The sequence below is a fragment of the Silene latifolia genome, chromosome 3 (genome assembly GCF_048544455.1).
Source record: "Silene latifolia isolate original U9 population chromosome 3, ASM4854445v1, whole genome shotgun sequence".
Taxonomy (NCBI): domain Eukaryota; kingdom Viridiplantae; phylum Streptophyta; class Magnoliopsida; order Caryophyllales; family Caryophyllaceae; genus Silene; species Silene latifolia.
This window is the reverse complement of record NC_133528.1, coordinates 147,047,799-147,071,688: the sequence shown is the minus strand read 5'-3', so window position 1 is coordinate 147,071,688 and position 23,890 is coordinate 147,047,799. Positions and strand designations below refer to the sequence as shown.

Genomic DNA, 23,890 nt, shown 5'->3' with positions numbered 1-23,890 from the left:
GGGCCGCGGTCCTTGATCGGCGTGGTGGTCCAGTGGGACGATCGGTGATGAGATTGATTGGAGTGGGTGATTGTGTGTGACTTTGTTTGAGCTGTGTTTGTTTTTATCTTGTTGGTTATATAAATTGTGTGATTAGTCTTGACCCGTTTAATGTTTTAAAATCGTGGTGATCCATTCGGGGATGGTGAGCAGTTATTGAGCAGGTATGAGTCGAGTTACTGGGATAGCTAGGATGTGCCACGGTCTGATGATAGAAGTCTTCCGCTGTAGCTAGTAGTTTAATAAACATTTCAGTTAGCTGTTTAGACCGTTGGTTTGGAAACATGTATTCGCACTTTGGATTTAGTTTTGAGATTGTAACCTTTCGCTAAGTATTTCTATTTAAATATTGTTTCGTCATTGTTTATTTGATTATCATTTCTGAAATCGATGAAAGATCCTCAGATGGTAGCATCCTTGTCATGAGTGGTCGGTGTGGTTTGTGTGAGGCTGTCTTATACGATATTTTGTGTAATTTCCAACGTTTCAAAAGGCGTAAAAAATGCCATCAAACAAATTCTTCAACCTTGGAGTATATTATAAACTTATAAGAAACTCAATGCAGGACATAATTTTCGAATCATTTTTTAATCCTATCGGACCCTCGGTCAATACTTCACATGTTTTGCTGAGATGTGTTGTGCAGTGAAGAACAAATGCTGAACTTTCTATCCATGCAAATGCTAAACTTTCGAACTCATTTGTAAATGCTAATGAATATAAAGATCAGAAACTTGTACATAATTTGCTTATTGTCCGACAATAATCTGCATAATACTCTGTATTAAATTCCTATTTAGTTAAAAATTTAGAACAAGATGCTTAAGAGTAAGCATTACTCAAGTCTCTTATATTGTACTGCCAAGTAAACAAATACGGAGTCATACAGAGTACGTAGTACCATGTTTTACAGATTTCTGAAGGACAATACAACATGCGAAAGGATCAGATACTCGGAACTCACTGATACAGTGGCGCCACCATATGAAATGGTAAAAAAAAACTCAATACAGAATGGTGCTGGCATAATCATACAACATATCGGTAAGTGACATATCTGCCAGCAGTTTCACTAGGCCGGATAATCTTGACAACTTGTCCACGCTTGAGGCCATAGTATCTTGCAATTGGATCATTCATTTGTATTCTTGGTAGCTAGAATAAGAACACAAGAAATCAGAATTGCAATAGTTGTTCCAAGCGAAAAGAAAAGGGATAATGGGTTAGAGATGATTAAAGTAGATAAAAGAGTGCCCATCGAGGAAGGAACAGAAAAGAGAGCGAGGATAATTGAAAAACTGATAGATATCGGTCTTCAGTCTAACTCAATACAGAGGAAGAGCTACATTATGGCAAATCTGAGCTACATTATGTCAAACTTCAAGGTGAGTTAGCCAGTGGCTTCTACTTTTCTTACTCGTCCGAAATGATGACATTGGTTGAACCTATTCTACAAGTCTAGAACATCAGTTAGATTCCCTTTAGCTATACATATAAGCGAGAGAAGGCCGAAGGACCACATCACATCAGTTTAGCAAAAGAACACATGTTTTAGGGTACTTCTATTCTATGCGTACAAAGGTACTACCTTCATCCCGGTCAATTGTTTGTTAACAACTCCATTTTGGGGATCTCGTCAATTAATACCTTTTTCATTTGGAGGTAGCTTTTAATGTGTATATCAACCATTTTTGTGTCCGCTTATATTATCGTACAATTTAACCCAAGTACTATGGAAAAAGAAACCAAAATAAGATCAATATTCATCTCCTTAACCCTTGTGTTAAAAGCAAACGTAAACAAATCGTTGGGACGAAGAGAGTATGTCAATTTGCCATCAGAATCAAGTATAATGAATAGGGAATGTAGACTTAGAATTCATTCAACATCAGCCTTAGGAGCTCGACTGATGTCCATCCCATTAACAACATCCCATCACATACTCGTAAGCCATGTTGAGACATTGAAAACAGCTCACTTGATTTCACATGGTAAGGGGTTAAAAACGGTATAAATGAAACACTATAGCACAGCTTATGCTCACATGTGGGCTGCACATCATTCATACCAGTAGGAACTAACCTGTGTTTCCTTGACGGTGTATCTTTGGAGCAGCGTTTTCTTTTCCTCATCACTTAGCAACTGATGTTCAGGGACAAGAACATGCTCCTTGATATTAACCAATAGCTCTGCCTCCTGATATAATAAAACTTGTTATGGGATATGAAAATATCATGTTCAAGCAGGCATATGTAAATGCCTTCGAGTAACTCATCCAAGTCCACCATCCATTTATGTTTAATACAGCTAAGTTTTCTTGTAACGACACGTACAAACATAGATGCAGGCAATGCACTTATACAGATTACGGGTTCACTGGAGTTAGGTGGTACAGACGAGGTCAAAAAAGGAGAATAGGAGGGAACTGAGGGTGGTGAAGGGGAGATAAAGGGCAGGTGACAGGGGGATGAAGGGTGGGGGAGGGGGACTACAGTTACCCCCTTTTTGGAAATTGGAATACCTATTACGCTCTAATCATCTCTTTCTTCTATCCATCGACATCATTACCTCCTAGTTTCTACTGCCCCAGTAACAACTAACCCCAATCCCAGTAAACCCCAAGTCTTTACCAACTTTTCCACATTTACATTTTGCTCAATCATGGGTCACCCAATGACGCGTCCTAGTGTCAAATAAAAGAAGACAGAATTCAGATTACATATATCCAACCCCTCATACACAGCATCTCCAGGGACCACAGGAGGCGGGGAGTCTTTAGGGAATTGAGGTAACGGTTATTGTATGATGCTCTATTATAATGTTAAAGATTGTTGCAGAAAACATTTCTGTCTATAAGACCATTCATGGACAGAAACAATACTTTAATGATAAAAAAAGTTAATAACAAGTCAAGTATATCACTCACCTGGAAAACTTCCACATGAAATTTAGACGAGATTTCACTAATACAAGTCTTTGCAAACGGAGTTAAGTTCGTTTGAACCACCAAAATAGCTCTGGTTACATTCTCATTTTTCATAATATTGGTGTAATTCTTTATGGTCTTAACCCCAACCTTCGGCTCCTCAGGAAAGAACACATATATCTGCACCAGAATAAATGTATAATCAGCAAAAGAATCACCACCTCAGAGGAAAGTCATATAGCATCAAAATTGCATAAAAACAAACAAAATAGTACTCCGTACTAATTTACTAATTCGATTTGACAAAGATGATACAATTATACTTGCTAGCGCAGATATGTACTTGGTATGATCCATGATGTACCTGATCAGAGCTGTCATTTCGTCTAGTCTTTTGAATCGAAAGAGCATCCCTCTTCAAGTAATCCCCATATTTCTCAACAAATTGATACTTCGTCATATTGAGCTCATAGTCAGATACAATATAAGCCCTGTCATTCAACATCTGCATTATCGTCCTTTGAATTCTGTACAGTCTAGTTACCTCCTCATCGGAAGTCGCCATAATACCTGCCACAATACTTTATGTATCACTCGACCGATAAAATATTTTCACGACTTTAATCAATGAGTCCTGTATGACACTGCGAGACCAGCCCCAGATACTTACACTCCTCACTTAATCATATACTCCGTAGTTAATTATACATTTTACGTGCACGACCGCCCCATATAAGACCGCCCCATATAAGTTCTCAAGACAGATTTATTCTGGGATTGGGAGCACAATATATGTAACCTTCAAATACAAGTGGGCATAAATTCATACTTCGTATTACGTACATTACATCAATTAAATTATCCAACTCATAAAACAGCATGCTTTCACAACTACTGTACGATTTTTCGGGTATTTAGATTTTTCTATCAATGCTGCTACTTTCGCCTATAGTTGCTAAACCAAATATTCGGCTTAACTCAACAATAAACATAACAAAATTAATCAATTAACTTCACATAAACATTATAATACCAACAAGATGTAATAATAACATAACAAAGAGTACTCCAAAGCAAGAAAGATCAAATCTTTGTCAATCAAATATTAAAACCCTAAATTAATAAACTTCAAAAGGGAAAAGTTGGGATTCTGGGGATTCAATTGTTAGGGTTTTTAGTGAATTAGAGAGGGAAAATTGAAGCTTTCTTGTTTTAATTTTACACCCAAATTCATAATCAATAATTACCTAATTGAAATCTTATAATTACAAATCAAATTATACAAATAATACAAGAAGGGTACAAATTTCAATCAAAAAAATTGAAAGAAGAATGATGAAAAATTTCAGAATTATAGCATAAGAAAATCACAAATAAAGAAATGAATCAACATAAATTAATTAATTAAAGATTAGGGAACAAGGTGAGAGCAAACCTTAAGAAGACGGGAACTTGCGAAGTCGGGAGGGTTTAAGGTTTAGGGAAGAAGAGAGAAGATAGAAGACGAGAGCTTAACAAAGTTAAATTGGGGAACTTACGATTTATTAAGTGCTTTATACCTCACAAACGAATCAGCCGGGTCGGATCAGTTTGAATAGGGTTAGTTTCGTGTTTGTAAGAATTCGAGTCGGGTTGGTCAGACTGATTATTTTGGATTGCGTTATTTTGGATCAAATATTATCAAGTTATTTACAGATAATAATCAATGTGCACCGATAAAGATTGTGGTCGAGTTATGTTGGGTCAGGTCAATTTAGGTCCAGATCTAAAATTCGGGCGTTAGTCGGGTAAGGAATGAGTTCATCCGGATCTGGTCAATTTTGCCAAGTCTAATCTATATGTCATGCCCTTAAAAATATCGTAAATATTTATAATTATTAAAAAGGATGTCCCAATATTTTTTTTATGTTATATTATTTATTTATTATTTAACACATTTTTTTGGACATGTGCAAATATATTGTATATAATGTGTTGTAGATATATTTAAAATTGTTTTTACAATAGAAAATAATAATTTTTAGCAAATATAATGGTAGGAAATTTGATTTGTGCTTAATTGTATATTTTTGTAAACTTAAATATACACACATTAGTTAAGTTATTGGGGCAATTTGTAACATCGATTCATTTTTGTATTTTGGGATTTTCTACATAATACCCGCGTGTTTTTTTTTTTTCTATTTCTATATGTGATACCTCTTGGTTTTTAAAAACATCATTGGTACCTCTAGATTATACCCCGTATATAAATTGTTCAAAAAATACCCGAACTAATAAAATTTGAATTTTCTAAGGTTAAATTTAGAAAAGAAATTAAAATATATTTAAGATTGAGTAAACGACAATTGTAATAATAGTTTGACAAATTATCGCCAAAAAATAAATAGAACGTGCATAAACGAGGCATTTAAAAAGGGCGAATTTGAACATTTCGGGAAGTTTAAAACGTTTTCATTAAATTTAGGGGTACCACTGATATTTTCCAAAAGATTAGGGATATCACGTAAAATTTTAAAAAAAAAAAAAAAAAAAAACGAGGCTGTCATGTAGAAAAACCCGTATTTTTATAAGCTTATAATTCAATTATATATTATTTCGACTCTTTAAGATACAAAATCCCAAAGATAATGATTGATATACTATAAAAAGGGGTATGTAACTCTTAATGAAACATATCACACTATTATTGATATTGTTCCACCATTTAAAGATAGATATTTTTAAGAGTATCAAATATTTAATTACATACTTAATATGCATATTATCTTTCTTAATAATTGTACCTAGCAAATTTTATAATACTAAAAACACAAAATTTTTAGCAATTATATCATTATCAAGCTTTGTTTTCTTGAGCAAAACAATGTCTCAAAAATTTCTCATTTTCTTACACTTTTTTATGATTATTCTCAATATTAAAACAAATGCCATAGTTTTGAAAATGATTCCGATAGACTCAACACATTCTAAAATGTTACCTCAACATTTAACAGCTCAAGAGCGACATCAATTCCTTACCAACATTTCCCTTTCTCGAGTTCACGTTTACTCGAAAAATTCTACAAGAATTGTCGAAAATTCTATCACGGTGCAATTAGTTCCGGTTTATTCAAGTTATTTTGCAACACCGATGACTCTTGGTATCGATGGTGGACTTTTACATACTTATCTTCTCCTAGATACCGCTTCTCCAGAGACTTGGGTTCAGTGCGAAGGATGCAACCCTTGTATACAAGTAAATCAAAGAGATTTTTCCTACACGGGATCTCGTACTTACCGGAAAATGAGACCGAATGACCCAATGTGCTATCCACAATTAGATTACGAAGGCTCTTGTGGATTTGATATTATGTACGGATTTAATGCCCATGCGACTGGCTTCATTGGAAGAGACGTATTTTATTTTCAAAACGGTCAAAATAGCGACTTATATCCGTATCCAGGTATAGCATTCGGTTGTGCAGTACACAACGAGAATTTCCAATTCGGCGAGAATTATGGACCGCATAACGTTATTGCCGGTATACATGGTCTTGCCCCGGGGCCGAGATCATTCATGAGGCAACTCGGTAGTCAAATTAGAGGTCAATTTTCGTATTGTTTGGTATCGAGTATGATGCATGTAAACTCGTATATATACTTTGGAGGCGATGCAGATATAAGCGGAGATGATGCTACGCGAGTTCAAACAATCTCAATGTACGATGAGAAATACCATTTATATTTGAACGGTATTAGTGTTGACGGAAACAGATTATCGATTGATCCATCTATCTTTGAACTAGACGAAGAATTTTATACCAAAGGATTTTTTATCGACTCAGGTTCACCTTCTACACTTTTTAGTGTTTGTTGTTATTTGACATATTTAGTGTTTTTATTTAATTTTTAAAATTTTATTTATTCTTCTCTCATTTATTACACTTTTTTACCAATCAGTTTCTTATATATTTTACTTGGTTTACTTGTAAGGTATTCCGGGTCCTTAGATTTTTTACTTCGGTTTTCAAAATCGTTTTAATCTTTAATCTCGATTTAAATTATAATTTTTTATAAATGAAATCCGGACTTCGATTTTAAAACCTATAAATTTACCTTGACTTAGCTTTGTATTATGTTTCTCTTTTCCTTTTGTTTTTCATTTTTCCCTTTTCTATGTTTTTCCTCATTTTGAGGTGTGCGTTCACCCATAAACGGTTCTAAAAGATGATTCATATCAGCCGATTCCAAATCACTTTGAAATTAAGGCTCTGATGTTGTTGTTGTTGTTGTTGTTGTTGTTGTCAGGTTCACCTTTTACGGTCTTAGCACGAAGTGCATTCTATCCGCTAAAGCAAGCGATGATTGACTACTTTAGACATAATTACGGGTGGCAACCGACTGACGCCGGAGATCAGAATCCACTATGTTACTCTCATGTTCCGAGTGATAGTCAAAGATATCCTTCTACGATTCTACATTTTGCGAACAGACAATCGGAAGAGATTGATTGGATTATGGACAAAGATCATATGTTCTTGAATACGGAGCATAATGACGGATTTTGTATGGCTATATACTCTACTGATGACCCAGGTCCAAATATTTTCGGAGCGTTTCAACAAGTTAATTTCAATATTTTGTATGATGTTAATAATAATGGACTTTTGTCCTTTGTACCTAAGAGGTGCCATGAAATGCACTAAGATCCGCTGTCTCATTTTTATGTTACATTTTCTATTCGATTGTCTTAATCTTACGAGACACATCATCATTTATATAATGGAATATAGGATGAGATACAAAATGAGATGGAGAATCCACTCTCCCATGAAATAACTATACAAAGGGGAAATTTTCTATGTATAAAGTTGGTTTATCAAATAAAAATCCACGGCAATTCAAACGAGTGAAATTATTAACCAAATTATGACATACTCCAACTCGTTGAAATGTAGAACATTTATAATTTATTTACATGAAATATATTGGTTCTTGTTGAAATGTTTGTCACATTTGATTAGACTTGTGAGAACTTGACCTGAACTAACTCAACTCGTTGTTCTAGTTCAAGACTCGTAAACCTTAACCTGTTATAGTTATTTGGAATTAGAAGTTAGAACCTCGACTAGATGAGAGTATTGTGCGGAAATGTGAATATCTCGTGTCGGACCTCTGTTGCACCGATGTCCACTATTCATAATAGTACGATATTGTCCGCTTTGGGGCCACGCCTCACGAATTTACTGTTGGTCTCCTTCCCACAATTATATTTAGTAGATACTTATAAATATGATCTTCCATCTTTATTCTACCGATATGGGGACATGAGTTTGCACCCTAACAATCCTCCCCTGATGTGGGACATGAGTTTGCACCCTAACAATCCTCCCCTCAAACCAAGGACCATCATCTTAACTCGGACCTTGACCTCCATGGAGAACTCCCACACTATACAGCCCCAACTTTTAGACACCCGAAACATCACCAAGTCTTGATAACTTCTCCTTAGCCGACAGACCATGCTACCACGAGCCATGTCTTGACTCTTGCACCATATGTCACCGCTTGGTCAAGTGAGTGCCCCACATGCTCTTGAATTTGCATGTCCATGTGCCCTTATTAGGAATTCGCTACACATGCATATCAAACATCCTCTGCATCCAACCTGGAAAGGACCCACCTGACATGTGGCACCCAACTTGATAAGGGTCCACCTGATCAGTAGTTCTAGTGCACAACTGATTTTTGTCCCACAAGACCTATGACGCCTTTTCATCTATTTAGCCCCGGACCGGGCTTACCCAAGGACTCACCCCGAGTTAAGAGTTCCATGCCTTACAGTGTATGCCACCTTCAAGTCTTGACTCGATGCTCCACCAACGTACCACCCACGTACTTGAGATTTACAAACAATCTGCCAGATCGAGCCCATGCGTCCATAACTCGCGAATGCTATCTGTTCCGCTCTCCAAGCTCCACCATTTATACACTGTAGGGCCTAGGCCCAAGTTTGAACCTTGAACTCTGATACCACTTGTTGTCCGGAAGCGTGAATACCTCGTGTTGGGCCTCTGCTACACCGCTGTCCATTGTTCATAATAGGATATTGTCCGTTTTGGGGCCAAGCCCTCACGAATTTACTCTTGGACTCCTTCCCAAAAGATTTCATACTATTATATTTAGTAGATACTTATAAAGACGATCTTCCATCACTATTCTACCAATGTGGGACATAAGTTTGCACCCTAACAATCCTCTCCTGATGTGAGACATGAGTTTGCACCCTAACAGAGAGTATGAGACAAATGTAAATTAAGTTAAATGAGTCCATGTCATCATTTCTGATTACCAAAAATGAGTTCATATCATCATTTCTGATTTTTTTTAAATAATTTTATAAGACTAGTTGTTTGAGTAAATAAACAGAAAACAGGCAGAAGGTCTCATTTATGATCGATATCCACATCCTACTCTAAGATCAATTTTTATTTTAATTTTTTAAAGAAAAAACATAAAATAAAACAAGGAAATAGTAAGACTATATCATTCTTTTCCCAAGTTCTTTCATAAATTAACCTAGGATTTATTCTTATTAACATTTTTTTTATTTAAAAAAATATTATGTTATCGCTATTGTAATTTTCTAAGAATTTATTTGGATATTTTATCATTTTAGCTTTAATATTTGTATTCTAGTATAGAACAAAATTCGGTTAAGTCGCAATAAAATCTAAAAATAATATTTTTTAAAAATAATTTTTTTATTATCATAAGGATAAGTGATAGATCCAGAACCGGCACGGATAAAATCGGTTATGCTTTCATAACAAAAATATAAAATAAAAGTTTAAAAAAATCGAGACTAAAAAATATTAGCATATATTAGAACAAAAATTTCAAATATTTTTTTATAAAAAATAAATATTTTTCAACTTCCAACAATTTTTATGACAATAAAATATAAAAATAAAAAGATATGGAAAATATAATAACAAGATAATAAATTATTTATAACTTTTTATTTTTTCAGCATTTCAAAATATTTTATGTACCCATACAAAATTGTTAATTGCTTCTTTTAAAAAATAAACATATCAAATTTCAGTTTTTTTTTTTGACAAGATAATGAATTTCTCATGAGATTTTATCAAGGTGCTTAATTTCACCATTTTTCATTACTTAAAGGGGTTTTTCACCGCTTTTTAAACTTAAAGAGAAATAAATTTCACAATTAAATGGGCTCGGTTACCACTTTTGCGAAAAAAACAAATGTGTATGTAACTCTTATAGAAACATATCATCACTAATGATGTTCCCAAATCCCACCATTTAAAGATGGATATTGTTTGGAGTATCAAATATTCAGATATTTAATTATCAGTTAATAGACTATACAACCAGTTATAATATAATTGTCGGTGTAGAATTCGAGCTTTATAATAAAGTTTTCGAGTTTTGTTTTAAAGAATTCGAGCTGAACTCACCCACTTAAATATAAAAAATATTAAATTTTAAGAAAGCTCAGAAAAATCACATATAAGCTCTACTTTTGTACCACTGGAGATATGTATAATGTTATTTGTGTATAATTACATACTTAATATGCAAATTATCTTTCTTAATAATTGCATCCTAGCAAACTTATAAAACTAATAATATTAGCAATGATATCATTATTCAACTCTTATTGATTGTTTTCTTGATCAAAATAATGTCTCAAACAATTCTCATTTTCTTATCCTTTTCGATGATTATTACTCTCATTTTTAAAACAAATGGCGTAGTTTTGAAAATGATTCCTATAGACTCAATTCATTCTAAAATGTTGCCTCAACATTTAACAACTCAAGAGCAACATCAATTCCTCACCAACATATCCCTTTCTCGAGTTCACGTTTACTCAAAAAATTCTACAAAAATTGTCGAAAATTCTATCACAGTGCCTGTGAATCAGGTTTATACAAGTTATTTTGTAACCCCAATGACTCTTGGTACAGAAGCCGGAATTTTACATACTTATCTTGCCCTTGACACCGCTTCTCCAGAGACTTGGGTTCAGTGTGAAGGATGCAATCCTTGTATACAAGTAAATCGTAAAGATTTTTCCTATACGGAATCTCCTCTTTACAAGAAAATGAGCCCGTATGACCCAATGTGTTATCCACAAGTATTATACGGAGGCTCTTGCGGCTTTGATATTACGTACGGAGATAATGCCAATAATGCCCGCACAATTGGCTTCGTTGGAAGAGACGTATTTTATTTCCAGAACGCTCAAAATAGCGACTTATTATATCCGTTTCCAGGTATAGCATTCGGTTGTGCAGTCCACAACCAAAATTTCCGATTCGGTGAGAATGATGGACCTCATAACGTTATTGCCGGTATACATGGTCTTGCCCCGGGGCCTAGATCATTTTTAAGGCAACTCACTAGTCAAATTAGAGGTCAATTTTCGTATTGTTTGGTATCATCGAGTATGATGCATGTAAACTCGTATATAAGCTTTGGAGACGATGCACATATAAGCGGAGATGATGCTACACAAGTTCAATCAATATCAATGTACCGCGAAAAATATCATTTATATTTAAATGGTATTAGTGTAGACGGAAGCAGAGTACCGATTGATCCATCTATCTTTGAACTAGATGAAGAATTGTATACCAAAGGATTTTTTATCGACTCTGGTGCTCCTTTTACAGTCTTAGCACGAAGTGCATATAATCCTCTCGAACAAGCAATGATTAACTACTTTAGACATAATTACGGGTGGCAACCGATTGACATCGGAGATCAGTATCCTTTATGTTACTCTAATTTTCCTAGTGGTAATCAAAGATTTCCGTCTATGATTCTACATTTTGCGAAAGGACAATCGGAAGAAATTGATTGGATTATGCACGAAGATAATTTGTTTTTGAGACATAACGACGGATTTTGTGTGTTGATATACGTTACTGATGACCCGGGTCCAAATCTTTTCGGAGCATTTCAACAAGTTAATTTCAATATTTTGTATGATGTTAATAATGGACTTTTGTCCTTTGTACCTAAGAGGTGCCATGAAATGACTATATAAATGTGATGTTTTCTATGTTTAATTTTGTTGGTTTTATCAAATAAAAATCTATGTCAATCACGCGGAATCTTCTATTTACTAAAAGAATAGACAAAGCTAGAATTTTTCCCGCTCAAATTACTCTAACATACAAGTGGGCCTAACATGTTATGTTATTCTCAAATGTTAGGCTTATAACGTTTGGTTTGTACAAATATTGGGCCTAACGTAATTCTTATTTACTACTATCATAGCAGTAAGGATTATCTGTCCCACTTTTGTGTCCCACTTCATTTATCTTCTGACACATTAGCTGATGTGTCATAATATGTATGAAGTGGAACACAGAATGAGACATCAAATGAGACAGAAGATCTTTATCGCTATTGTTGGAAATAGAGGCTTTGAGAGCCTTTTTCTTAGTTTCCATTTGTCCCACATTGGTGAGGAAGTGGGTGTTTTATGGGTTTATATAACACCCCTTCCCTTACCTTATCACTAGTGGTCATGGGGAGTCTTTTGTAGAGACTTTGCGAGGTGCTTAATTCAGCTCGCACACGCGCGCGCGTGCCCCCGGCCCGGATCCGGATTCGGGATTCGGGATTTGGCAATCGCCTGCGGCGGGCTGTGCCTAATCTTTTGGGCCGCGGGTTTTTGGTGCAGTTGTGAGATTGTGTGTCTGTCCAGATTCATTCTGGAATGTGTGTTAATTCTCAGTCAATTGAGCCTGTTAGTGGGGAGAGTAGTGCTCCTGGTCTCACGTCTGTTGACCGAGTTAAGGGGCTTCTGTTTTGGCTCCTTAACAACTCTCTTTTTACTGCTATAAATAGCACTCCTCTTCACTGCTCCAGAACACACAACACACAACTTCTCTTCTCCATCTCTTCTCTGCTTTCTCTATAAATTTCTGGGTTAAGTAAAATCGTTCCAGGTCTTACAAACTCGAGTGGGCGAGTTTGTGAGGCAGCAGTAGTGTAATCCTTGGGGACTACCGGTCGTCGCTGATCGCCACCACGGTCGCACCGGAGAAATAGTTTTTAAGGCGGTTCCGCACCGCGTCACTACCAATTCCTCTGTCGGTATTTCTAATTCTGATCTTGGTTTTTGCTACTGTTTTTTCCGTCTTAATTAATTACTATTTCGGAGTTTAGTAATTAGTTCCAACAATTTAAAAAACTATTGAATTAAGTGAAGTAGCCATGTCTGTGATTTCGAAAATTGTACCTGACATTTCGAAAATTGAGCAATTAGATGGTCAGACTTATAAGCGTTGGTCCCAGAAACTGTTGACGTTTTTGAGCGATTGGAAATTGATTATGTTTTATTTAATGACCCGCCAAAACCTCGTTGTTCCGTCGATCTTTGAGACTACCCCTCCTGCGGCTAAGGCAGTTAAGTCAAATGAAGATGATATTGCTAAATTTGTTAAAGACAACAAAACTGCTAGGTGTCACATACTTAATAACATGGTTAACCCGTTGTTCGATTTATTTGCTGATAATAAATCGGCTAAAGTCATTTGGGAGTCCTTACTGAAAAAATATGGGGCTGATGACGCTGGGAAAAAGAAATATGTTGTGGGTAAGTGGCTGCAATTTAAGATAGTGGATGGGAAGTCTATTATGGAACAGGTTCATGTCTATGAAAACTTGTGTGCTGATATTGTTAGTGAGGGCATGAAATTAGACGGCCTTTTTATTGCTAATGTGCTATTGGAAAAATTCCCTCCCTCCTGGTCTGAGTATAGAAATCAGCTAAAACACAAAAAGAAAGACATGTCCCTTATGGAACTTATCAGTCATATGAGGACCGAAGAGGCAAATCGCCTCAAATACAACCCTGTTGTTTACCGATCAGTGAATGCATCATCATTGCGCTATCAAAGCTAATTTGGTTGAGTCCGTGGTCCGTCAAATGCTTTCTTGAAAAGTTCAAGGGTAAGGGTAAGGCCAAGGTTGGTCAGGGTAAGGGTAAAGGAAAGAAGTCTGATCCAGGGAAGTACACCAAGCCGGTTGCAAAGATTCAGAAGCCTAAGGGTCCTTTGGTTTGCTATGTTTGTGGGAAACCGGGTCACAAAGCCTACCAAAGGTGCACGATAAGAAGACTGCTGAAGCTGAAGCCAATCTTTGTGACTGATGATGTCATTGCTTCGCTGTGGTCGTTGAAGCTAATCTGTGGGTAATCTTTGCTGAATGGGTCTTGATATCGGCGCTTCCAGACACCTCTCTGTCGATAAGGGGTTATTTCTTTGAGTTCGAGGAGATAGGCGATGGGGAATGCATCTACATGGGTAATTCTTCAGCTGCAAAGATCACAGGCAAAGGCAAGATCTTTCTCAAACTCACCTCGGGGAAAACACTTGCCCTTAATAATGTTTTATTTGTACCTACATTGCGTCGAAACCTCGTGTCTGGTGCCTTGTTAAACAAAGCTGACATGAAACTTGTTTTTGAGGCTGACAAGGTTGTAATGTCGCGCAATGGGGAATTTGTGGGCAAGGGTTATCTGTCTGGGGGTCTTTTTGTACTGAACTCTGATTCTGTTTTTAATAATATTGCATCTACTTCGCTTATATCGCGAGTCTATTGATGTTTGGCATGGTAGATTAGGTCATGTGAATATCGACTACATTAAAAAACTTAGAACCTTGAGTTTAATTCCAAGTTTGTCGAGTCAAGAATTCTCTAAATGTGGTAGTCGTGTTTGAGGCTAAATTCACAAAGAAACCTAGTAAACCTGTGACAACTATGACTACGAGTCTTCTTGAGTTAATTCACACCGACCTAGCTGACTTCAAAAATGTTGCAAGTAGAGGTGGCAAGAATTATTATGTGACTTTTATAGACGATCGTTCGAGGTACACCCGAGTTTATTTGCTTAAGACTAAAGATGAAGCAGAACAATCGTTTATAAACTTTAAAAATGAGGTCGAAAATCAACTCGACAGGAAGATTAAAAGGGTAAGGTCTGATAGAGGTGGTGAGTATAAATCCAGTTATTTAGCGGACTTTTGTGCTGCAAGCGGTTTAATACATGAGACTAGTCCACCTTACTTACCCCAATCCAATGGTGTAGCTGAACATAAAAATAGAACTTTAAAAGAGATGATGAATGCTATGCTTTTAAGTTTTGGTCCTGTCGACGATATGTGGGGGAAGCAATACTTTCGCTTGTCACATTCTTAACCGTGTACCTCATAAGAAAATTGACAAGACACCCTACGAGATTTGGAAGGGCTATCCTCCTAACCTAAGTTACCTTAGAGTGTGGGGGTGTTTGGCTAAAATGGGTTTACCTGACTTTAGGAGACCTACCGTTGGACCTAAGACCTATGACTGTGTTTTTATAGGTTATGCTCAAAATAGCTCTGCTTATAGATTTATGTCTTTGAGTGACCGTTCTATATCTGAGGCTAGAGATGCCGAATTTTTTGAGCATGTTTTTCCTTTTCAGAAAAATGTTGTTTCATCTACTTCATTACCTGTTGCATCTATTGATATGTCTTCACATGCTAGTTTTAGTAGCACTCCTATTGATCATGTTGTTGAACCTAGGAGGAGTAAAAGACCTAGATGTCCAAAGGATTATAGTGATTATGTTACAACACATTTATCTGAATATGGATACTCTGTTTGTGCAAGTGATGAGTTTGTTTCAGCTTTTTTAATAGAGGATGACCCAAAAACCTATAGTGAGGCAATGAAATCCATTGATGCTAATTTTTGGAAAGATGCTATTAAAAGTGAACTTGATTCTATTGTTTCTAATCAGACTTGGGAGTTGACTGATTTACCTAAAGGTAGTAAACCCATTACGAGTAAATGGATCTTTAAAAGGAAAATGAGACCTGACGGTACAATAGAAAGGTTCAAAGCTAGACTTGTAGTTAGAGGCTTTACACAAAAGAAGGGCATTGATTACTTTGATACCTATTCTCCTGTGACCAAAATTTCGACTATAAGAACTCTTGTCGCTTTAGCTGCTATTCATAACCTTATTATACATCAGATGGATGTTAAAACTGCTTTCTTGAATGGTGAGCTAAAGGAAGAGATCTATATGTCGCAACCTGAAGGGTTTGTGATTAAGGGTCAAGAGAATAAAGTGTGTAAACTGAACAAGTCACTTTATGGTCTGAAACAAGCACCTAAACAGTGGTATGAGAAATTCAACACTACTTTGATGAGTAATGGCTTTATGATTAACAATTCTGATTCATGTGTTTATTCCAAAGTGATAGAATCTGATTGTGTTATTATATGCCTATATGTGGATGACATGCTTATTTTTGGTAATAATTTAGATGTGATAATTAAAACCAAAGAATTTTTGTCATCACACTTTGAGATGAAGGACTTAGGAGAAGCTGATGTTATCCTAGGGGTTAAGGTTATCCGAAACTCCAATGGAATTTCTTTGAGTCAATCTCATTATGTTGAAAAGGTGTTGAAAAAGTTTAACTGCTTTGATGTTGTGCCTGCTAGAACACCCTATGATTCTAGTGTACATTTGAGTAAAAACTTGGGTAACAGTGTTTCCCAGGAAGAGTATGCTAAAATCCTAGGGAGTGTGATGTTTCTTATGAATCGTACTCGACCGGATATTGCATATGCGGTTAGTAGACTGAGTCGTTATACACATAACCCTGGTAATGAACATTGGAATGCTCTTCGTCGTTTGCTAAAATACCTAAGAGGAACAGTTGATCTGTGTTTGCATTATGGTAAATTTCCTGATGTGTTAGAAGGATACTGTGATGCAAATTGGGTTGCAGGTAACGATGAGATTTGTTCTACTAGTGGTTATGTCTTCACCATGGGTGGAGGTGCGATATCGTGGAAGTCTTCTAAACAGACTTGTATTGCACGCTCTACCATGGAGTCGGAGTTCATAGCTCTTGAGTTGGCAGGACAAGAAGCTGATTGGCTGAAAAACCTATTGGCTGATGTACCGGTATGGGGAGGACGGGCGACACCGGTCTCCATCTTTGTGTGACTCGAAAGCTGCTATTGGCGTTGCAAAGAATAGTGTCTACAATTCGAAAAAGAGACACATGCAAATAAGGCACGCTGCAGTTAAACAACTCCTTGAGAATGGAGTGATTACTGTGGACTATGTGAAGTCCGAAAGTAATCTTGTTGATCCCTTTACTAAGGGGTTGACTAAGAGATTAGTCGTTAATACGTCGAGGGGAATGGGGCTTAGGTCCATGAGTCAAGGTTGAGATTGACTAGGTCCAAAGTTTCCATTCCTATGGCGTAGTATGATTCATAGCCTTTATGGTGGTGCTTTTGAGACGCACTTGATGAATTATACTCTAGGTTGGACTTATGTCCTTAATGGCTCGTGTGAGAAGTGCTGATGAGAAGCACTTGAGCCACCTACGTAGGTGTAATGATCCTAAGACTATGAGAAGTCTTGTGGTCACACCTATCAGTACCAAGGTAACGTATAAGCTCTAAAAGAGCGCGTTGCACTCTGAAATCGCGGGACGATCTTAATTTGAAGGTATGATATGTGTAGTGGGGGGTATCGACCGAAGTTCAGCTAGGAATTCAAATCGCAAGATATTATCTAGTTGTAAGTAAGTTGTTTCCTCATTTCACTAAAGTGTCAATTCAAATCGAAAGATATTGATACCTAATTATCCACCCTTCCTTTACCCAGAATTCTTCTTTCTCCGCTCTGCGCCTCTAGTGGGGGATTGTTGGAAATAGAGGCTTTGAGAGCCTTTTTCTTAGTTTCCATTTGTCCCACATTGGTGAGGAAGTGGGTGTTTTATGGGTTTATATAACACCCCTTCCCTTACCTTATCACTAGTGGTCATGGGGAGTCTTTTGTAGAGACTTTGCGAGGTGCTTAATTCAGCTCGCACACGCGCGCGCGCGCGTGCCCGAGCCCGGCCCGGCCCGGATCCGGATTCGGGATTTGACAATCGCCTGCGGCGGGCTGTGCCTAATCTTTTGGGCCGCGGGTTTTTGGTGCAGTTGTGAGATTGTGTGTCTGTCCAGATTCATTCTGGAATGTGTGTTAATTCTCAGTCAATTGAGACTGTTAGTGGGGAGAGTAGTGCTCCTGGTCTCACGTCTGTTGACCGAGTTAAGGGGCTTCTGTTTTGGCTCCTTAACAACTCTCTTTTTACTGCTATAAATAGCACTCCTCTTCACTGATCCAGAACACACAACACACAACTTCTCTTCTCCATCTCTTCTCTGCTTTCTCTATAAATTTCTGGGTTAAGTAAAATCGTTCCAGGTCTTACAAACTCTAGTGGGCGAGTTTGTGAGGCAGCAGTAGTGTAATCCTTGGGGACTACCGGTCGTCGCTGATCGCCACCACGGTCGCACCGGAGAAATAGTTTTTTAAGGCAGCGGTTCCGCACCGCGTCACTACCAATTCCTCTGTCGGTATTTCTAATTCTGATCTTGGTTTTTGCTACTGTTTTTTCCGTCTTAATTAATTACTATTTCGGAGTTTAGTAATTAGTTCCAACAGCTATCATAGAGGAATATATTTTACCCAAATATTTTTGACTACCGTATTAGTCCGTAGATTATCATTTTTCTGTCACTCATTACTACACATTAAAAATTGTAATCTCTAACAATAAATTTAAAACGTTAATTGCTAAATTTCTCAAAAAATTACAATCTAAAAAACCGTGCATTAGCACGGGATCTAATCTAGTTATTAATCAAATTCGATTGATCAACTATATTGATACATCCCGTGATGCTATATTGACCAACACAAAATCTCATTTGTGACGGCACGTATCCGTCACTTTGGAGTGACGGATACCATTTTGCCTCACAAATGACCCAAATAGAGGAGAGAGGGAAGCACATGGGGGCGCCCTCACCTTGTCCCCCCTATCCGTTTTGTGAGTGACATTATCCCGTCACTTGCTCCGACCCGTCTTCAGCAAGACTAATTGATTGACCAATTATATATTTTTTAAATTGATTAATCAAATTCGATTCCATTCTCTACTGCAACAATATAGTAATCACATTCAATTAATTATATTTAAGTTGATTTAACATTAATATCCAAATTTTATTAATAAATTAATTAGAGAAAGTTTGTTGAGAATACATTAACCCATTTTATTAATACATCCGGCAAAACTATTGATCAACTTTTAACTTTTTTAATATCCAAATTTTATTAATAAGTTAATTAGAGAAAGTTTGTTGAGAATATATTAACCCAATTTATTAATACATCCAGGGAAACTATTGATCAACTATTAACTTTATTACATCGGATCGGATGGACGTCCAGAACCACCATAATAAAAGCTAATCTGATTGTGACTACGATCCTTTTTAAGCTTACTGACCCGGTAAAGAGTCCGATCCGACTCAAAGACGTAAAATTCCTTAGGTGTCCTAACTGAATGTTCGTCGATATATTGTAATTGTTGAATATAGTGATAGCGGGGTTTGTCGCACTCCCCCGATCAAACAAATAACTCAACTAATGTAGTAGGGTAGTCGAGGTCGAATCCACAGGGAGCATGGGTGATTACTAATTGTCTAAATTCTCGTGCTTAGCTAAGTCGGCAATATAAGATGAGATTGTAAACTAAACAACTAAACTAAATAAAATAAAATGCAAATTAACAAAAGATGATAAAAGAGTAAGAGAGGATTAAAGTTGTAAATCAAATGAATAAAAGGCCTAGAACTCGGTTCTCCCACAACAATTCGTAATTCCACATACTAATTCCCTAGGCTAATCACTCGGGTAGACAAGTAAGGAGGAGATGGCTCTAATTCGCCTGAGACCCCCCTCTCGGGTTCGAAGTAGGACACTAGCACTACCCACCAACCCCCCTCTCGGGTTCGAAGGTCGGAATCCTTAACTCAACACCCAACAACCCCAAAAACGTGCACTTTTCCAAGGAGGTCAAGAAATCGGTCAAGGTCATTAAGCCCCCATCGTATTCCGGGTCATCCCACTCCCTCTCTCGAGGGTCGATTTCAAACGCTAGTCTAGAGGTACCCTCCCTTAGTTCTCCCTTTCGGTCTCAACCAAGGTTAGCGATAAGGACAAATTCCGGGTACCCGATTTACAACCTAACCAACTCTCGTTGGTGGACAAGGGTTACAAGTCGACACTACCCAAAATCGATCCATAAGTCAAGTCAATCCTCTAAACTACCCTCACCAATTTCCCCAAATAATTAGCCTTTATGAGATTCAATTAGTGAAACTACTCATGTCGGGTCAAACCGAGTCCTAGTAGAAGACTACTCACTAATCATGTTCCTAATTGCAAGAGAGACAATAAAGATGGAATCTTTATGCATAATCATAATGGAAGTACAAATTTTATTACTAATCATGCAACAATCCAACTTAAATTATAAGGAAAGACAATTTAATTCAAGAGACAATGAAGATTAAACTAAAGGCACAAACTTTAACTCAATAAACTCAAAGACTCAATCTTTAACATGAGAAATCAAAGATTCAATCTTGTAAACAACAATGGTGAGAAGAGAAAAGATGAACAAGAGAGAGAATAACAACAATCTAACATAAACAATTAAGATTAAACTTGAAAGAAAAATAAATGTAAACAAATGAAATTAGGAAGAGAAATTATACCCACTCAATAGCAAAGAAAGGAACTTGGATTGAAATATGGAAGGATTCTTCAATTCTCCAAATACAACCCAAAATTACTAATTGTAAACTAATGAAAAGAGAAGAACTTGAATGAACAAAAGAAGAATTAAACTAAAAATTAAAGAAAGATAACAACTTTTTATTGAATGAAAATAAGAGAGAAAATATGAGGGTTTTACAATACTAAGAGAGAATAAGATGAACTAGTCTAATTTAATTCCAAGGTATGGTAATGTGTAATGTGGTAATGTGGTGTTATATTTTATAGTAGTCTAGTAATAATATACCACTACTACTTAATAATAATAATTCTAATTCTAATCTAACTAAAGACACCAAACGATACATGACTCAAAAGTCAAAACAAAACTAAAGAGGAAAGGGGATGAATCGTCTAAAACACAAAAAAGGGAAAATCAAACGGGGAAATTGAAAATCACGCAGCATGATACGCCTAGCCGGCCTACCGGCTACCGGTCAAGTGACCGTCTGGGAATCCCCTGGAAACTTCAATGAATTTAATGGTTCTCCCAGCCGGTGGGGGTGTCGGCGGTCGGTGACCCGGCTGGGGATGAATTTTTGATGCGATTTGAGTTGTGAGCCGGTTGACCGGCCACCGGTGACAAGGCCGGCTGGGAGTTCTCTGGAAAATGGAGTCAATTCTTTGCGTATTCCCAGCCGGTTGGGTAGGCGGCAGCCGGTGACCCGACTCAGAGAACGATTGCTTCTATTCCAATTAACTCGGTTTCAATACCGAGTTCATGCTTGATGATGGCGGCTGCTTGCTGGAGCATGGTGGTTGTCGACAATGGCGATGTTGGTGCTCGTGTATTGTTGCTGCTGGTGTCATTGATGTTGGTGGCGGCAAAAATGGTGGTGGCTGGTGACGGGAGCAGGACATAGTGAGCTGGTGCAGGAGAACAGCGGCTATGGTGGTTGAATTGATGAAGACGATGGTGATGAATGATTAATGGTGGTGAAGTCGGGTTGTTGCTGCTTCAATGGACAAAGGGAACGGGGGTTCGTTGATGGTTGTTTGCAGGCCAGAGGAGGTGAGTTAATGGTGATGGAGGTTGAATGACGATTTTGGTGAGTGGAGAATGATGGCAGGTGAATGAAGGGGGTGAGGAAGGTGACAAGTCAATGGTTGACTTTTGATTTTGCTTTGTTTACTTCCCATTTTCATCCTTTGACTCCGTCTTGAATCGTCTCAATTCCGCCTCAAATTACTCTCCCTCAATCTCCGTTCTATTATAATGCCTCGCCTACAAATTATAAACAATAAAATAATATTAATACTAATGTTATTGAAAACGCGAGTAATTATTAAATATAACTAATATGACTAATAATTATAAATTAGTAAATTAATAGAAATGCGAGTATTATAATAAAAAAAAATACGATTAAATATTAAATATGACTAAGACACCTAATTATTGTAAACTAGTTAATAAGTGAGCTTTTTAACCGTATAAGCACACAAAATCGAGTCGAAATAAGATATAAATGCGGGGTAAAAAGTGACTAAAATACTATTTATCATATAGCTTGCTTGACCTTGACCTTTTTCCGGAAACTTTCCGCTTCCCATCGGTGCCGGATTCGATGGCGATGTATAAACTTGTCCGCCCCACGTTAAAGTGCAAGTCCCATGCTTAAATCCTTTTACTAGACTTTGTGTCCAATATCCCACATATACGTTGTTTACACAAAGCCACCATTTTTTGCTACCATCGTTATCCTATATATATATTCAACAACATCGTCAACGACTCAACGATATATAAGTCATAATTTGAATCGATAATGGATAAATTGTACTCCCTCCGCTCCGGTCAATTATTGTCCTTTGTTTTGTGGACACTATTCATAAAGGAAGAGAATTTTTAAAATAATTTGCAATGCATAACTAAAAATATAGTTAAGAATATCAAAATTTTATAATATTCATAATTAAGTAAGTAAAGATATTTACGAAATGAAATGAGCATCGACAAACGTGCAAAAGGCAAAGGACAACTTATAACAAAGGAATGTTAAGAATTGGATGACACAGAAAAATTACGGAAATCCGCCCGACAATCCTAATAGAATACCCGTTTCTGACCCAATACCCGATCCGAAACGCGTATAAACCCGGCCCGTACAAACCTGTATTTTACAAACCCTAAATAGACCTGACTCGGATTTTACTCGAATAGAAATGACCGAACATCTAACTCGCCCGTTCGACTCGTTTGTCAAGTCTAGTAAGACGGTATCACACTGCGAGACGATCAACTATTCATTTAATGCTAATAAATGAATTGTCCTTTTATATCATGCGACCGTCTTATAGTGTCAAATCGTCTCACGCAATAACTACGGATCAGATGAAATAGGAGTAATTCCATTACCAGGATTATTTTTATATCAACGTCGTGTTGTTCTCCAAGATTAGTTGAAGTTTTTGTCCGTTCAGCAGTAAAGTAATTTGGTTCTACCTTTATAAATTCGGTACAATTGGGATCAAAACTATGACATGGAATGCTCGTCTGCTTCTGTAATTTATAAACAAATTAGATAATATTAGGGGTCGTTTGGTTCACTATGGAAAAATAGAATTCCCGGGAAGAGGAAATTCGTCATATGAACTTAAAAATCATGTGAATTGTATAAATATTGTTTGGTTGAATGTGGGAACTTAATTCATGTGGGAATTCCCACTTACCTAGGGGGGGCTAGGTAAGTGACTTCCTACATCATTTAGGAATTGAAGTTTCATAGGAAGTTCTACTTCCCATGATTTAGGCAACCAAACAAGACTTTATTTTGCAACTTCCCATGATTTTCCAATTCCCATGAATTTGAAAGGCAACCAAACAACCCCTTATTGTACGCGTTTTTAAAATTCGTAGTATATATAATCGAGTTGTTCCATAATTTTACCTTGTAAGATGCAAATATTCTTGGATGCTCATCGCGAAATTGTTCTGAATTGACCTAAAAAATGACCCGTTATTAATTACTTCAACAATAAATTTAGTCCCATTATCATGAACGGAGCTAAATTAAAAAACAGTGTTGCTCTTTCACATACGTCTTTTACTCTTTCACATACTTTTTTTCATAAATTTTCCATCTTTTACCCTTTTCCTAAATCTAAACAAATTAGGTTTTCTATATACCATTTTCCCTAAAATTAAAACATAATTCTTCTAAAACTTGAACAATGGATTACAATTTTTCAAATTATTC

The 23,890-nt window shown here is 36.7% G+C and overlaps 4 protein-coding genes across 4 annotated transcripts; 3 read left to right on the top strand and 1 right to left on the bottom strand.

The window, feature by feature from the left end:
- Nucleotides 1-861: 861 nt before the first annotated feature.
- On the bottom strand, nt 862-4,527 carry LOC141648353 (DNA-directed RNA polymerases II and IV subunit 5A-like). The gene is made up of 5 exons (XM_074456917.1): nt 4,401-4,527; nt 3,330-3,535; nt 2,966-3,145; nt 2,122-2,235; nt 862-1,194 (listed from the first exon to the last, which is right to left on the bottom strand). Exons 2-5 carry the CDS (start codon nt 3,528-3,530, stop codon nt 1,069-1,071), a joined length of 621 nt encoding a protein of 206 aa, XP_074313018.1. The 5' UTR covers nt 3,531-3,535; nt 4,401-4,527; the 3' UTR covers nt 862-1,068.
- A 1,571-nt stretch (nt 4,528-6,098) lies between these two features.
- Nucleotides 6,099-7,653, top strand: LOC141649909 (aspartyl protease AED1-like). Its single transcript, XM_074458577.1, has 2 exons — nt 6,099-6,792; nt 7,256-7,653. The coding sequence occupies exons 1-2, from the start codon at nt 6,099-6,101 to the stop codon at nt 7,651-7,653; spliced, it is 1,092 nt and encodes a 363-aa protein (XP_074314678.1).
- Nucleotides 7,654-10,772: 3,119 nt separating this feature from the next.
- Nucleotides 10,773-12,032, top strand: LOC141649908 (aspartic proteinase nepenthesin-1-like). Its single transcript, XM_074458575.1, has one exon. The coding sequence runs from the start codon at nt 10,773-10,775 to the stop codon at nt 12,030-12,032; it is 1,260 nt and encodes a 419-aa protein (XP_074314676.1).
- Nucleotides 12,033-13,210: 1,178 nt separating this feature from the next.
- On the top strand, nt 13,211-14,193 carry LOC141649907 (uncharacterized). The gene is made up of 3 exons (XM_074458574.1): nt 13,211-13,525; nt 13,643-13,867; nt 13,975-14,193. Exons 1-3 carry the CDS (start codon nt 13,211-13,213, stop codon nt 14,191-14,193), a joined length of 759 nt encoding a protein of 252 aa, XP_074314675.1.
- The last annotated feature ends 9,697 nt before the right edge of the window (nt 14,194-23,890 follow it).

Excerpts from the sequence above, each read along its gene's own strand:
- LOC141649909 (XM_074458577.1), top strand. The coding sequence starts at position 6,099 with ATGACTCTTGGTATCGATGGTGGACTTTTACATACTTATCTTCTCCTA. Across the intron at positions 6,793-7,255 it reads AGGATTTTTTATCGACTCAG|GTTCACCTTTTACGGTCTTA; the intron begins GTTCACCTTCTA and ends TGTTGTTGTCAG.
- LOC141649907 (XM_074458574.1), top strand. The coding sequence starts at position 13,211 with ATGTCTGTGATTTCGAAAATTGTACCTGACATTTCGAAAATTGAGCAA. Across the intron at positions 13,526-13,642 it reads CTGATAATAAATCGGCTAAA|GTTCATGTCTATGAAAACTT; the intron begins GTCATTTGGGAG and ends ATTATGGAACAG. Across the intron at positions 13,868-13,974 it reads ACCCTGTTGTTTACCGATCA|GGTAAGGGTAAAGGAAAGAA; the intron begins GTGAATGCATCA and ends AAGGTTGGTCAG.
- LOC141648353 (XM_074456917.1), bottom strand. The coding sequence starts at position 3,530 with ATGGCGACTTCCGATGAGGAGGTAACTAGACTGTACAGAATTCAAAGG. Across the intron at positions 2,236-2,965 it reads TTCATGTGGAAGTTTTCCAG|GAGGCAGAGCTATTGGTTAA; the intron begins GTGAGTGATATA and ends TTATTATATCAG. Across the intron at positions 1,195-2,121 it reads ACACCGTCAAGGAAACACAG|CTACCAAGAATACAAATGAA; the intron begins GTTAGTTCCTAC and ends TTCTTATTCTAG.
- LOC141649908 (XM_074458575.1), top strand. The coding sequence starts at position 10,773 with ATGTTGCCTCAACATTTAACAACTCAAGAGCAACATCAATTCCTCACC.